At 48.4% G+C, this 14583-nt stretch overlaps 6 protein-coding genes across 6 annotated transcripts; 3 read left to right on the top strand and 3 right to left on the bottom strand.

The window, feature by feature from the left end:
- The first annotated feature begins 3777 nt into the window (after positions 1-3777).
- Positions 3778-4434, top strand: DEU56DRAFT_768496 (uncharacterized protein). Its single transcript, XM_041351248.1, has 3 exons — positions 3778-3935; positions 3988-4104; positions 4157-4434. The coding sequence occupies exons 1-3, from the start codon at positions 3795-3797 to the stop codon at positions 4202-4204; spliced, it is 306 nt and encodes a 101-aa protein (XP_041214889.1). The 5' UTR covers positions 3778-3794; the 3' UTR covers positions 4205-4434.
- On the bottom strand, positions 4435-6748 carry DEU56DRAFT_768491 (PCI domain-containing protein). Its single transcript, XM_041351247.1, has 11 exons — positions 6539-6748; positions 6393-6477; positions 6264-6342; positions 5962-6211; positions 5832-5906; positions 5642-5779; positions 5487-5586; positions 5186-5434; positions 5005-5138; positions 4842-4954; positions 4435-4785 (listed from the first exon to the last, which is right to left on the bottom strand). Exons 1-11 carry the CDS (start codon positions 6581-6583, stop codon positions 4608-4610), a joined length of 1446 nt encoding a protein of 481 aa, XP_041214888.1. The 5' UTR covers positions 6584-6748; the 3' UTR covers positions 4435-4607.
- Positions 6749-7636: 888 nt separating this feature from the next.
- Positions 7637-8283, bottom strand: DEU56DRAFT_768487 (uncharacterized protein). The gene has a single exon (XM_041351246.1). The coding sequence runs from the start codon at positions 8262-8264 to the stop codon at positions 7701-7703; it is 564 nt and encodes a 187-aa protein (XP_041214887.1). The 5' UTR covers positions 8265-8283; the 3' UTR covers positions 7637-7700.
- Positions 8284-8344: 61 nt separating this feature from the next.
- DEU56DRAFT_768484 (ribosomal protein L1) lies at positions 8345-9589 on the top strand. The gene is made up of 5 exons (XM_041351245.1): positions 8345-8450; positions 8496-8678; positions 8728-9165; positions 9239-9359; positions 9429-9589. Exons 1-5 carry the CDS (start codon positions 8394-8396, stop codon positions 9494-9496), a joined length of 867 nt encoding a protein of 288 aa, XP_041214886.1. The 5' UTR covers positions 8345-8393; the 3' UTR covers positions 9497-9589.
- Positions 9590-9827: 238 nt separating this feature from the next.
- On the bottom strand, positions 9828-12333 carry DEU56DRAFT_768482 (mitochondrial small ribosomal subunit Rsm22-domain-containing protein). The gene is made up of 7 exons (XM_041351244.1): positions 11874-12333; positions 11557-11827; positions 11378-11511; positions 11144-11325; positions 10941-11081; positions 10397-10880; positions 9828-10346 (listed from the first exon to the last, which is right to left on the bottom strand). Exons 1-7 carry the CDS (start codon positions 12256-12258, stop codon positions 10042-10044), a joined length of 1902 nt encoding a protein of 633 aa, XP_041214885.1. The 5' UTR covers positions 12259-12333; the 3' UTR covers positions 9828-10041.
- Positions 12334-12368: 35 nt separating this feature from the next.
- Positions 12369-14583, top strand: DEU56DRAFT_768478 (uncharacterized protein). Its single transcript, XM_041351243.1, has 8 exons — positions 12369-12651; positions 12706-12888; positions 12934-13432; positions 13508-13615; positions 13668-13813; positions 13880-14030; positions 14110-14336; positions 14388-14583. Exons 1-8 carry the CDS (start codon positions 12412-12414, stop codon positions 14460-14462), a joined length of 1629 nt encoding a protein of 542 aa, XP_041214884.1. The 5' UTR covers positions 12369-12411; the 3' UTR covers positions 14463-14583.

Raw genomic sequence — 14583 nt, 5'->3', positions numbered from 1 at the left:
TGGAGCGGAATTTGGATGTGTCTCGCTCGTTATTGCTGTATAGCTTCAGGATGAAGTGCAGACTTCAACGATGGTAAAGAAGCCAAGCGAGGAAGTTCTCGCGTATTAAGGAGCCCTGCGTCAAGACGGAAAAGTTCCCGCAGGAGCCAGGGCACATAGCCTCGAGGTTTAAAATCATCACCACATATACCGCACTCGAGTTTCCGAATAGATGGACGCCGACCTCGGAGGGAAGCTAATAAATCAGACTTGGCTGACGAGGGGGGTGCCGGTCCATAAACCAACTAAAAAGATGTGATAGTTGACCCAAGGAGGACGCACAACAGCGAAAAGAAGCATTCTCGGTCATCACCAAACTACGAAGAAGGTCTGGCAAGAGCGGTGGGAGTGATGACGCAGAAATGAGTGCTTGCACGACACGATCATCCATCACGTCTAGCTCATCGAAGAAGACCGTAAAGGAGTGGATACGTTGTGGTATCGATCCGTAAGCTCCGCTCTCCATTTGACATAGGTGATTTGAGCGTCTGTTTTGTGTATTTAATATCATGTCGAACATCAGATATTCTGCTCACTAATTTCCCTCGGACATGTTACTGGCACCTTCAGACAGGCATGACATTAGCGGTTTGAACCCGTTTATGTCTGTCTAAAGACTATCAAGCGTAGTCTCCTTGGATTTCCTGCAGGTTTTTGTAAGAGCAGCAGGTGTGGTACGAGGGCTTGGTTCGCGGTCTTCATAGGCGGCGAATATGCAGCGGAATTTATGTCGGCAAGAGACAGACATTCATGACTGAATCAGATCTCCGTTGGTGTAGCGAAAGCCTCTGGAGTACTTCAGAAAATCAAAATTACATCTTGGTCAAGATGATACGTATCATAAAAAGACAAAAGAGCTGCGAATACCGTATTATTCCCTGAAAACAAGAATAATATCCAAAGCATAAATATTAACGAGGTGCTGATGATCCGGGTATTGCTATTAGTCTTAGTTGCAACGCCGATTGCCGTGCGCCATTGTTCTTGCCGTCCATATTGAGCTTATCAAAAGCTTATTGGGCTTATCCAAGCTTCTGCTGATGAGGCTCGTGGTGCAGCTTCCGTCATCTCCAAAAAAATCCATCCAATCTGGACGCCTTGACTTTCTTCAAGGGGCCAGAACAACGTCACAAATCTGCAGTCAACTTGGGATCAATGATAAACTATATTATATCACAAAACTTACCGTCGTGATCCCGACTAACAACAATTCCACCATCAAGACACCCCATACCGAAACCTCTGTTCCGGAAAGCTGAGCAACTTTGGGTTTCAGGAACAAACATGTCTACCGAGCGGCCAGTGTTCTACGGAGCTGGTGTTCCTTCAAGGACCATCAAGGAATACCTACAGTTCATCAGCTCAAGGAGAAAAAAACGGATGGGGCACTGACTTATCCAATTCCACCTGATGTAAAACGAACAGACGCGCAGCGCAGGTAGTGAAGAAGACGAGAGAAAAATTACAAGGTCGTCCAGCATCGATTGGAAAGTAAGTAGGCTGTCCTGACATTCAAATTTCGTGCTGATGAATCTTGCTTTCCTCGTTTTTTTGATGCTGCGCAGGAGATACGACAGTGGCTTGCAATGACCGCTCATGTAGGTATTAATGTAGCATGGGTTCACCGAGCAGGAATCGTAATAGAGTAGCATATAGACCAAGGGCTTGGAGATGTATGAACCCATCCTGAAAGCGAAACTCAGCGAGCGCGATACAGAGAGAACGGTGACTTTCCTGCTGGCTGGGAGGTAGCACTGAGCAACACACGATCCAATTAAATTAGAGTAGCAACGCCATACTTCGGATTCCATGGTAAGATCAGGACAGCGCTGCCTCACGCTTCAAGCCCAGGCTCAAGTGGAAACCACTGGACGCATCACAAGTAAGAGGTCCAAGACTCCAGGTGCAACATTGAGGCATCGCCTTTTTGTTGTAGTCAACTGTTGTCAGACAGTCGTCGTATTGCCAGAGCTTTTCAAGCAGGTGAAAGACAACAACTCCGGTAAAATAAAAAATCAATACTTCAATTTCTTGGACCGAGAAACCCAAGACAAACCAAGGAACTTTGGCTTGAATTGGCGAGCGGAGTTGTATGCACGGTCCACCCAGGGTCCAAAGTCACTTCGATTTCAAGCTGTGACCAAACACAAACCTGACGCCCACAAATCAATCACGAAATACCTCTCGTCCCGCAACGCAACACTTGGCTCAGCTTCAACCACTCAAGCGTAACGCAAGAGGGTTATTTGTAACCGAGATTCTTGAATTGCTTATCTCGAAGAACGAAACGAGCGGCTTCGACACCTCTTCACGCACCCATGGACCCCTCGTAAATCAGAATCGCCTACGATGTATTGTGTCCTTCACGAGAGCATGCAAGACGGCTTGGTGGCATCTCAAGTTAGATTGGTCACAGCTCGGCATCGCCAACTGCGTTGACAAGAACTGGACACCGCGACGGTGAAAAATCGCAATTTTTTCCTCAGCAACGGAACTGGGGGTCTTCATGGTTTCTGCATCTTGATTGCATTTTCTTCTTAGGTTGGATCATTCGGTCCGACATTCTTCACATCTGGATACGCGGAAATTCATGGAGAATTTGGAGCAGCTTACAATGCGTTGGGGGCACTGAGCCGGATCATAGTCACTGGTGAGTGTCTTGCTCACTCCAACCATGTTTTGTTTCTGGGGCGTATCAATACTGGATTGGCATGGAAGCCACTCGTTGATGTTGATGAAGGCGGTTGCGCCAGTTGAGACTTGGGGGGTGATCTTGATGCAGCCATAGTGACTATCTTGACTCATATCAATGCTGCTTGAGACATCTTGAGGGATTTAGAGCACGCTGCTGAGTCGTTTTCATCTTTTATGATGGCGGTTGGAGACTTGCCTGGCTCGTGCGCGTGAAGTAGGCGTGACGCCCCTTTTTGTGTCATGCATCGCGTCACACAATTGTGTCACGCTGCGGTCGTGCAAAGCTAGCCATTTTGGCGGCATTGGGTGTTTTTTCTGGCATATTGAGGGGATGTAAATGCTCAGGATGGTTGATCAGCGCTTTGCAGATATATTGTGTACCATACAACAGGGAGCTCTCCATAAAGAGTCCACGCACCTGTGCCTTGTGTACTACTGTAGTACTGACTCGAAGTTCTTTTCCAGTCAGGGAAGCCTCTGGCTCGCGCAGCATCTTTGTGATGCTCTGAGCAGCACAGAGAGGTCGAAAAAGTCGCGACTCGAGGTCCGTGGTGTATACCTTGGAGCTTTGAATGTACAGGTCCTTGCAACAGCGGTCCTAGGTTTGATGGAGCAACCTGAAGCCCATCCATGGTCACGTTGTCGCTCCTGCGCGTCTTATGCCTCTCGTTTCGCGATTTCTATGGTTGTTCTAGATCGAGGTTGCTCATATGAGACGTGGCTTGGAGATTTAGTTCCGCGGAAGCAGATTCCTTACCAATTGAAGGTCCACTCTGGAATAGGCGCCTTTGGCACTAACTCAGCCCTGTCGGGATCACGAATTCGGGTTCTAGAATTTAGGACATGCCCGCCTCAATTTATTTATTTTCACTTTCCTTCCATCGAACCTCCGCTGGTATTTAAACCCAATGCCTTCACGCAGGAAAAACGACATTCCTTTTCCCTCATTTTCACTGGTGATAAGTCAGTATTCGACCAGCAGCATGAGGTTGCCAAGCTACAGGACGTCTTATTTGCTCCGTTTCCACCCTTACCCGAGAGTCAAACTAGGTCAACGTGAGATGATGGTGAGCCATGCCGCGAACGTCATGTCAGCGCTATTTTTGACACTTCTTGTTGGGAAGCACGATGATGAACGTCTCAGCAGCCAGTATGACATTGTTGAAGACGACGATAGTGCTGGACCGGTGATTCTCAACTTTGTACGCATTTTCTTTTCATCATCTTGTAGCCTTATTCAGTCATGAAATGCAGCCCGACCTCCCTGAAGAGCAGCAACCCAATGCTGCGAACCTGCAGGAAGCCATCGAAGTTGCCGACATTGGCGCCCAACCTCACGTCAGGCGTCTGAGCTTAGCGACTCTAATCATCGTACGTTTGCTATTCTTGCTTGATAGCGCCTGCTCACATGTCACGTCGGCAGGACCTTGCGATACTACTTGCGAGGAAGCTGTCTTTGAAAGTCGACTAATTGGCCATACCTGGACAATCTACTAATTTTGCAGTTCATGCTACTGGCTATCGTCTAACCTGTATCTAGCTCACACTATCATTGTACCTTATTATCGGTCCTTAAACCACACAACTCTGCTTTACACCAATCAATCACTCCTTCACTCTCTATGATATCATCTCACGTACACGATTATCTGTGCTATAACATATCATCAATACATCTAGTGGAAATCTTTGAAGAGCTTTGCAACCTTGTCAATAAAATCGAGAAAAAAGTTATTATTCTGCGACCAATTTCTGATCCCTGATTCGGTCTGCAGGTGCAAACGTCACAAAGTCTTGCTTATGATTATATTCGAGAAACATCGGGAAATGCAATCATAAGGCACAACATCAGGAGAACTTCCACAAGGTATTGATTAGAACCCCGTCGCCGCCACCCCTCCAAAGTCAGGAGGGAACCGCTCAGGGGGCATACCCATCAACGGATCTCCTCTTGCTCCAGCAGCTGTCTTCGCTACCACAGAGGAGTGCAAACCCTCCAGAGCTTCTGTCCACTTCTCAAGTGCGGCATAACGCTTCTTCTCTAGTGCGTGGCTGTGATTGGGTCAGTATGGGGGCGCTTAAAAGGAGAACGACGGAAGTTTGCTCACCTCTGGTCGAGTTCAAGGCGCATGCCGACTTGGTCGATCCGACCATCAACCTTTCCCTCGAGAATAAGCCCAATAAGGAGCTCCTCGACCTCGGCAATTTCGACGTTAAGTTGCTAGACGACCATAAGCGTCAAAGGTAGTTTAAAAGGACCGAAACAATTACTTTGGCGAGGAAGGAAAGCTCCAGTCTCGTGTAGGGCTTGATGAGGTCAATCAAGTAGGATGTGCGCAGACTGCGCAGAAGTTCGCCGATATACGATCTGATAAATAGGTCATCCATAATTGTTGACCGATTATCTGCCACCATGTTGAGCACTATGCATTTGATATACGAAGGGACAAACCTCGTAAGATCTTCTCTGCCAGGTGAACTTCTCTGCGCTGATAGGCATCTACAAGGTCTGTCATTGCCTTGATCTGTGAATCATTCTTGTACGGCTTTGTTTCCTGGGAGTCGAATGGGTTGACCTCAGATCCAGTAAGCATGTTCGCGAGGACAAGGTACTTGAGGACCTGGATGCGTTGCGGAGAGCCGGCTTCGTCGTAGTTGCGGAAGGACTCGAAAAAATCTTCCGAAGCACGATTCCACTGTCCTGTATAGTGGCGTTAGACATGAGTGGGGATCGAGGAATAAACAAGAGTCACTTTCGCCCATCCACATCTTCCCTCCGCACTCCTTAATAACACCCATGATCCGAGGATGTGGAATTGCAGAGCGCACACTATTGGATGCATTATAAATTTCCTATGTTCGATAATTTGATTAGGTCCAAGTGGTTGAGCGGGATGCGAGGCTGTACCTTGAGTTTCTTAACGTTACGCATCTCATTGTGCATTTGAATCTCGAGTGCATAAATCTCGAGGAGCTGGGTTCCCCGCTGCGACTGATCTTCGCTATCCATAGCAGCCTTGGTCGTGGTGTGCAAGTCACGGATGAGCTGATTGGCAGAGATTGTTGAAGCCATATGAATGAAAATAAATGATGGGTACCTTCGTCAAACGCCCGTACTCTTTTCGGTCTAACCAAAGCTTCGCCAGTTTCAAATTCGTCTTGACAGACAGACGCTACAGGGGATATCAATATGTCTCAAAGAGCATAATTCACCATCGTAGTACTCACGTCATTCTTCGCCTCCTCAAGCGCATCTTTGGTCACTTGATAGAACTTTTCTAGTACATCTACCTCGACGGGGCCACTCTTCCCACCACCAACATAATCAAGGATGCCATTGATGGTCTTCTCAGAGTAGTTTCGTGTGACTGCAGACTTGGTGTAGGTGAGGAGTTGTGTGTAAGTCTTCAAAGCATCTGCCGGCCGGTGCAGCTGCAGGAAGAGGAGTTTGGTAGATTGCTTCAGAGCCTTGAAGCCCCTGGGAGGTACCAGTTAGCATACAGTTTGGTTTATGGTCGGGGAAACTATACCAGTCGCCTTTCTCTGTTTCCTGGTCTACTATAACGCGAAAATCTTTTAGTGCTTCCTCTGGAGTATCTTCTTTCTTCGCTGGGAGAAGAAATCCATCAACAACTTCTGCTGTTCGCCGAACTACCCACATTTTGCAGTATAGTACATATTCTCTACATCGGCACTCCCGGATTCATTGGCTTCGTCTCCATCAGAATAGTCGAATCCGTAATCCTGTAAGATAGTTCGTGGTTAGCATAACTGTGCAAAGGGCTGATATTGAAGGGAGTGCGACCTCATCATCACTACCCTGCATATAATCGGCATCATCGTCATCCATCGTGAGTTCAAGTTACGAAAGCGAAGCAGTAAACAACGAAGACTCGTCTGCTTGATGTTAAGGATGAAATGATGGACGCGTACAGCCTCGTGTAGTATCAGGTCGGCGGCACGCCACACGCAAAGTCACAAATCCTCCCCTAGGTGGCTATCTAAGGAGCAATATTGAAAGTGCACAGCATTGAAGTTGTAATTTGAAGTTCAGCACAAGTCTAACGGGACTCGAACTCTTTTGCTCAAAGTTGCCATATGGCATTTATATTCTGATCAGAATCTTGGATAATGGAGTAGGCCGGTCATGATGAACATATCGTCGAGGAGAGAGACGTGCAGGCATAGGAGAAGAGCAAATAGCTATGATATTTTCACTTAGATACGCAGCAAGAGACGCGCATGATATCATGAACCAGCCGAGGAAGGATGTCCCTAAGTCTCCTCTCACCAGTGGAGTGGCTAGTGAGTCGCGAACACAATATAATTAGCAATGCACGTATGGGTGCATCATACCTGACGACAGCGTAAGTTACGCGTAGGAGCAATTCCACGATTAAGACGTGGTTGGTGCTCGGATGGTGATGAATGCACACCGGAATCGGCTCGCGCACTGAGCAATGCTCCAGTGCTTTCGCCAAGTGGTCGAAGGGAGGACTCGCCGAATGAGACACGCCCACAGATTATAGATAAACCTGGCAGGTATATCGCTAGCAAGCTTCATAGTCCAGTAGGTGACGTAGCAGTACACCAACAATGTCACGCGATTGTGCCTTTGAAGACCACCGCATAAGGTTGAGAGTGAGCGAGGTGCTTTCCTGTCGACGTCAAGGAAGTTGTTTGCATCCTCAAGACAAGTCTTGGGATGACTGAGAACAAACCAATTATGATAAATGCGCACGAAAGGCCTTGACAGTAATAGCAAACTTTATAGCAAACTTCTCAACACCCGACAAATTTGTGAGCGCGCGTAGTCGGCCAATATCTGACACATTATAAGGCCCAAAAAAAGTCCAGTCGCATGGCTCTCTATGTATGCACCTCTGGATAGCGATGGGAGCGTCCTACGACTGTGACTGCGAGATGAAACCATGAGTATCTGCCTACACCAAAAACTATGGACATACTCATGACAAGGGCCTTTGGAATGCTCTCCATTCATGAGGCCAGCCATTTTTCGGCGGTGTATCTGTTGGTACCCGGAGTTCTCTAGGGAACAAACCCCTCACTCTGGACTCGACCGCTCGCTTCTCCGGTTCAGACATACTCTTCAAAGCCTCCATCTCAGCCAAACTCCTCGCTCTTGGATCCTCTGGCTTGTTTGCTTCCCTGAACAGCCTCGAGTCAATCTCCTCCAGTTCCTGCATTGCCTGTTTCATGCATTTAAATTTGCGCTGCAGCTCCGCATCCCGTTTCTTCCGTAGATGTCTCTGATGTAGGAGCCAAGCGCGCTCAATAGTCTCGTGCGCTTGCACAGAGGGGATGGCGCGCTGGAGAGCGCGTGCGACATCTGGGCGCCATGTGCCAGTAGGAGAGGCTTTGTTGCGGATATTCGGAGGGTACAAGTAACGGCGGATGGTGTCTTTTTGTGGGTCGGAATTCGTCTCGCTCTTGCGGGTCGAGTAAAGGCGCACCGACAGCCCGCGGATTTGGAATGGCAAGCTGTTTGATTTCAAAACTGAGACTGACATGACCTGGAGCGCGACAAGTGAACCGCGGTAAAGCTGAGCCAACAAATTTCATTACTTATAATTCATTTTTCCCACGGCTGCTTTACTTGAAATTCTCGAGAGCACAACCGGCAAGTGTACTGACTGAACATGTCATTTTCCCTTGGGCTGCTCTGTCGCCAATGTTGCCATTCAATACTTAGTCCAGTAAGTACTTACTCGTCTGAGATGTTCTGACCTGAATTTGTGCAGCGGCCAGCTCTCGTTCGAGGGTTTTCTTCAACACCCGTCGTAGCCGTACGGCGAATTAAAAAGATCCCCGTGCTCTCCAAGAAAGCCCTTGCAGCAAAGGCAAGAAAGCGAGCAGCGAAGGCTCGCAAGCACATATACGAGAATGAGAAGATGACTCTCGAAAGCGCTATTGACGTGATCCGTGTATGTCCCCCAGGCCTTATTACAACTCATTAACCAAACATCCTGGTAGGCGGTCGAAGTCGCTAAGTCAAGTGCTACCTACGAGCTAGTAATCAAGACTGCCATGAGCCGTGGATCTATCATCCCAAAGGGACGTATCGCTCTCCATCGTGAAACTAAAACGCGCCCCGAAGACCGCATCCTCGTATTTGCCGAGGGCCGTCAGGCAGACGAGGCAAAGAGTGCAGGTGCACACATTGTTGGTGGAATTGAGCTGGCAGATGGTATAATCAGCGGAAAACATCACGCAACCACCATTCTCTGCTCCACAGCCCTCATCCGAACCATCACCCCCAAGCTCGGACGTGTCCTCGGACCGCGTGGTTTGATGCCTTCTGAACGTCGCGGGACGGTTACAGATGATTTTGCCGGCTACTTGCGGCGACTTTCCGGTACGGCAGAGTGGAAAGGCGACAAGAATGGCGTCATTCGGATCCCCATTGGCAAAGTCAGTAGTTTTTTGTCAAGCCCGCGCCCGCTGGCCGCGATGTACTGTGTCTGACACATTTATTTACCGACAGCTCCACTTCCCAATAGAAGACGTAGTTAAAAACGTCAGACAATTCGTGACTGCTGTCAAACGAGTGACCGGGAACCAGAAGGATACCGAGGAGAAGGGAAAGAGCAAGAGCGTCAAACCCGGTGAGTTGGTACCGCATCTGCGGTTTTATCTGGCACTTTGACCTTTTCCGGTGCTGACTGAGTGACTAGTCAATGCCATCACGCGTGTTATGTTGAGCTCAACGCAGTCACCCAGCATCCAGATATCGGACATTTGATATAGCAGTGTTGATCGGGTACTAGACTACTTGGCAATGAAAGTTTCAATTTCAACTTGAGAGCAATGCGTTGATCGTGCACCCTTGCAAAAATCATCTTTGTCTCGTCACTAACCATTGAAGTACATTCATATATCCTATAGTAGATGTTTCATGAAGTGATCCCACCACCATCCTCCATTTTTGACGCTTTCCGCCGGCTCTTCCCATTCAGTTCGACCAGGAAGGTTAGAGAGTCCAAGGATTAATTGTACGAGTTCCCGGTAGCGCGTACACGTCAAGACGGCGTGTTTAGCACTGTCCGATATGCACGTGGATCGATAATGATTGATCATGATCTAATTAGTGGATAGGAGGAAGTAAACGACGAAAAGGTTGGATTTAGGTGAAGGTTCACCTGACTGACTGGCTAAAGTAACATAGAGTTCGATAACAATGATACTGGTTATACATTAAATTCATCTGGTTTGAAGTAGCGTAGTAGTGTGTGAGTCCCAGTGTGACTAGTGCCAGGAGATGAGAAGAGCAAATGCAAAAGATATCCACTATTGCTCATCTAGCAATGCGAGGTCTTCCTTCTGCACTGCGCGATCGCGTCTGGAAGCCCTCTTCCTCTCCTTCAACGCCTCCTCCACCTTTGAATAACTTTTCTCGCCTTTCGTATGGTCCCGTCCTTTTGCCCTCTTCCCAATATCATCTCCCCTTGACGCGCCTTGCCGCTTAGACTGGAACCTCTCCTGTGGACGATTTTTTGGCGGATGAGGGAAAATATCACCCCAGGACGATTTCCGCGCGTCATAAAATGGTTGTTTACCCTGAGATTTCGGGATAGTGAGACGCATAATTTTGCCTGTATCACTTGTTAGACCAGTTATGGGGCCAGAAATTGGATGGACAAACCTTCCGGAGTACATGCGTCAATAATGATATGCCCGCTCTTCTTCAAAGGTGGAAAGACTAGGCGTGGCCAATGGAATGCCTCATTTCGCAGCGCGGCTTCGACCTCCTCTAAAATTTCAACTGGTGAAATTTCCGCAGGAATTTGATCAGTTGCTTCAGCTTCATGTCTCGTCTCAACATGATCTGCGTCGAGTACAAGCTCCTTCGTAACCCTCTCTTCCTTCAGCCTGATCTGCTCTGCCTCCTCCCGACCGATAGCACCAACGCGTCCTACACTCCCTACATGTGTGGTGATGCCTTCGCCCACTGTGCTTGGGCGTGGCCCACGTTGGATTGCAACATAAGAGTACTCGATATCTTCGTGACCTTCGCGTGCATGTTTTGTGAGACGAACGAAGGGCGGTCGTTGCAGGCGTTGTGAGAAGCCACACACTAGGCTCACCGATTTTCCGGAGTAGAGAGGGCAAGAACCATCGTGCGGGCACTATTTGCAGGAAGACGAGATTGTCAGTATGGTTCAAGGTTTGATTAGTCCAACACCCACAGGAGCAACAACGTGAGCGCCGCGAACAGGCCAGTCTGCAGTTTCTGGGTCATTGAGTTCTTTACGCCCCATATCGAGGAGATATTCGCGTGCTTCTGCAATGTTTTGAAACCCAGCTTTCGTTTTGTGATCGATCAGAACCTATAATAAATTTAGGAGTATTAGACGGTGACTGGGGCGAGGAAACAAAAATGAAAGCTCACGATGGTGTGTGCTCCACTTTCCCACAACTCTTTCACGAACTTCTTTCGCGCGAGAGGTGTCTGTAGAGTTGAAAGCATGAAAGCAGACAGGGCGAGAGTATCATGCCCCTCCGTTCGCTTGACTATATCATCTTCCCGGAAAGACCTTTGCCAAGTTGCACTTAGGGCACCCAAGTCTGTATCTGTTTCATTATTTTAGTGAGTGGGCAGCGAGAGGCAGCACGCATACGTTACCTCTCAGTAGCCGTTTGCCTATTGCAACAAGTTCGTCGCGTTTGTCAATACCAAGGTATGTGAAGATATTGGATGTGGAAAGGCTTGGTTCCTCGGAAGCGCTATTGGACTTCTGGAAAGTATTCATTGATGCCCTACTGTTCTTCAGTGATTACAAATTACAAACATATTTGACACACCATAATCCACTGCCTGCACCTGAACCCCAGTCTATGATACGCTGCACATTCAATTGTGGACCTAATCTGTGCTTAACTTGGTGGAGCACAGCACAAATAGCAGAATAATGTGCAGGGAGAACGACCGACGCGAACGCTGTCCCGTCACGGTCAGAGTGCCGTGCCCCTTGCTTACGAGAGCGGTATTTTACGTCGTACGCGTGGTCCCATCCTTCAGTCTCATCAAAGAAGAGACGCGTCGCATCACTGTGCAGCTGTACCTTGTCAGAAGCTGTTGAGTGATTAGAATGTGTAGAGAATAATTTTACCCGACAGACCATCTATTAAAGCAGTGATCGACTTCTGCAATTCCGTGGGCAAAACCACAGCACCGATTTTTTTGCTTCCAAACCGCGCTGCAGGAGATTTGCGGTGCTCGCTTCGTTCAGATTGATCTTCAACGAAGTCCTGCGCGTCCTCGGCCTCCTCCGGGTGCTCAATCGCGACAGTTTCTAACTCCCGTGGAGGTGTCTTTGCCGTTACGTGCTTATGACTTGTCAAAGATATATCTATGTCTTGCAACAGCGCCTTTAGCGAGGGGTCGAGGTCCAGAGCTGCGTTAGGTTGGGTTGATGCCGCAACTGCTGACGTTGAGAATGGGGGGCTAACATGGCGGGTACTGTGCGCAACGATGCGCAAAGTAGCGGACGCACTTCGAAGCATCCCAGCAGTACCTGAAAAGTTGAAGGAGGTTCGGACTTTGAGCTCACCCGTTGGACGCGGTCAAAGCCTAAGTCGAAATTCTGTGATTATGTAATAGAAAGTAGGTTCAGATAGGCGTCACCCTGCAGACCCTGCACAGACGCGTCCATCCCAATGGCCAGCAGGAAACAAGCTATCCCAAACGATTCTCGTAGCTTTGGTGAGCGCCCTGTGAAACGAGCAAAAGTAGACGATGAACGCCAGGCGAGTACATCTTCTGCGGAGCCGTCAAACGGTATGGAGGACACTACTGGGGCAGCACGGCTTTCAGAAGACGAAGAAGGTCTAGAAGACGAGGTTGAACTAGGGCAGTCAAAAAATGAGCCTAGAGCGTCAGACCTTTACCTTGACACAGTGCGCCATTCAATGAAACCTAATGCCCATGCATTTCGCTGACAAGACCTTTAGATCAATCGAGCATTGCTCGACTTTGACTTTGAGAAAGTGTGCTCTGTATCTATGTCGAATATCAACACATACGGCTGCCTAGTATGTGGAAAGTACTTCCAAGGACGAGGTCGCAATTCGTACGCCTATGCGCACTCTATTCATGATGACCACCATGTTTTTATCAACCTTGAGACAGCAAAAGTGAGCTGAATGCCAATTACGCGTGCATAGACTCACGTCACATAGGTGTATGTCCTTCCAGATGGTTATCTTGTCTCTGACCCATCTCTCGAAGACATCTCGTTCGTCCTCAATCCATCCTTCACGAAAGCCTCCACTGCCGCCCTCTCCTCGTCGTCCCATCTACTGAAACCCTCCTATGATCTCTCGTCAAAACCTTATCTTTCTGGTTATATTGGCTTAAACAATATCAAGCGCAACGACCACATGAATGTTATCATACATTCCCTCCTCCACATCCCTCCTCTACGGGACTACCTCCTCCTGTCCTCCTTTCGCGGCAAGGAATCTGAACTTGTTAAACGATTTGCCGCCCTCGCTAAGAAAATATGGAACCCCCGTCTGTTCAAAAGCCAGGTTAGCCCTCACGAGTTTCTCCAGGAGGTCAATCGCGCTAGTGCGGGTAAGTTCCGACTCGAGCAACAAGGTGACCCTGTCGAGTTTCTCGGCTGGTTACTCAACCGATTACATAAAGACATGGGGGGAACTAAGAAGAAAAACTCCAGTGCGTCGTGTGCGGACTGACCGGCCTGCTGTTTACCCTCATTCGGCCTCCGGAATTGATACATGAAATGAACAGGTATTATTTTTTCAACGTTTCAGGGAGAACTCCGCGTGGAGACACAGCAGGTCGTTGTCCGCCCGGACTCTACGGGTTCTGAGAAGCCGCAGTTTGATATTGACAGAGGTGGGCTTGACTTTAGTGTTCCCCAGGGCCCTTACATAATAGTGCATGTCAGACATCAAGGCTGCTGTGTCGCCGTTTCTCTTCCTAGCGGTTGATCTTCCTCCACCACCTCTTTTCCAAGATACGATCGAGAAGAACATTATTCCACAAGTTAGCATCCACTCGGTGCTTGCCAAGTATGATGGGGTCACCACGCAGGTAAGTTGAACTCTGTCCGCTTCTTTTCATTGAACTGATACATTATGAATTCATGTGCGCTCGTAGGAGTCTGCTGGCCAGTTACGCAGGTATAAGTGTCAACGCCTCCCACAGTATATCATTTTACACTACAAACGATTCACAAAGAACGCCTTCGTCGAGGAGAAAAACCCAACGATTGTCACATTCCCACTCAGAGGGGTTGATTTCCGTGAATGTGAGCGCTTCGTAGCTATACTCACGTGATAATCGCATAAGCACAGCCAATGACTGATGATGCGATTTATGTGCTATAGATCTGGATGCAGCGCCAACGCATCCGCCAACCGTCTATGATCTGATCGCCAATGTAACCCACGAATCAGTTGCCGGAACTACTCGCGACAAGGAGAACACCATTTGGAAAGTTCATCTCCGTGCCGCTGGCGGGGGCGGCGAGGGCGAGAAATGGTTCCAGATCCAAGACCTCATCGTTGAAGAGACGCGCAAGGAGATGATCTTCCTTGGGGAAACCGTGCTGCAGGTGCGTCATCCATGTATTATGGATTGTAGGATCTCACGCGTTCAAAATTAGATATGGGAGCGGCGCGCTGCAAATGTCAACGCCAACGGTAACGCGTCGATGAAAATGGATGTAGATCGACGGTGATACCGAAGCATAGGTTAGACATTAGGCTGAGGAGATACCGGTGTTTCGTAAACCTAACAGTATATGGAATCCCCGCCCCCAATAAGACCGGAGATACAAACACACATTTTACATGTCATGA

This window comes from Suillus clintonianus (genome assembly GCF_016758775.1).
Source record: "Suillus clintonianus strain FC179 chromosome Unknown DEU56scaffold_3, whole genome shotgun sequence".
In the NCBI taxonomy this organism is placed as follows: Eukaryota; Fungi; Basidiomycota; class Agaricomycetes; order Boletales; family Suillaceae; genus Suillus; species Suillus clintonianus.
This window is presented reverse-complemented; position numbering and strand designations above follow the sequence as displayed.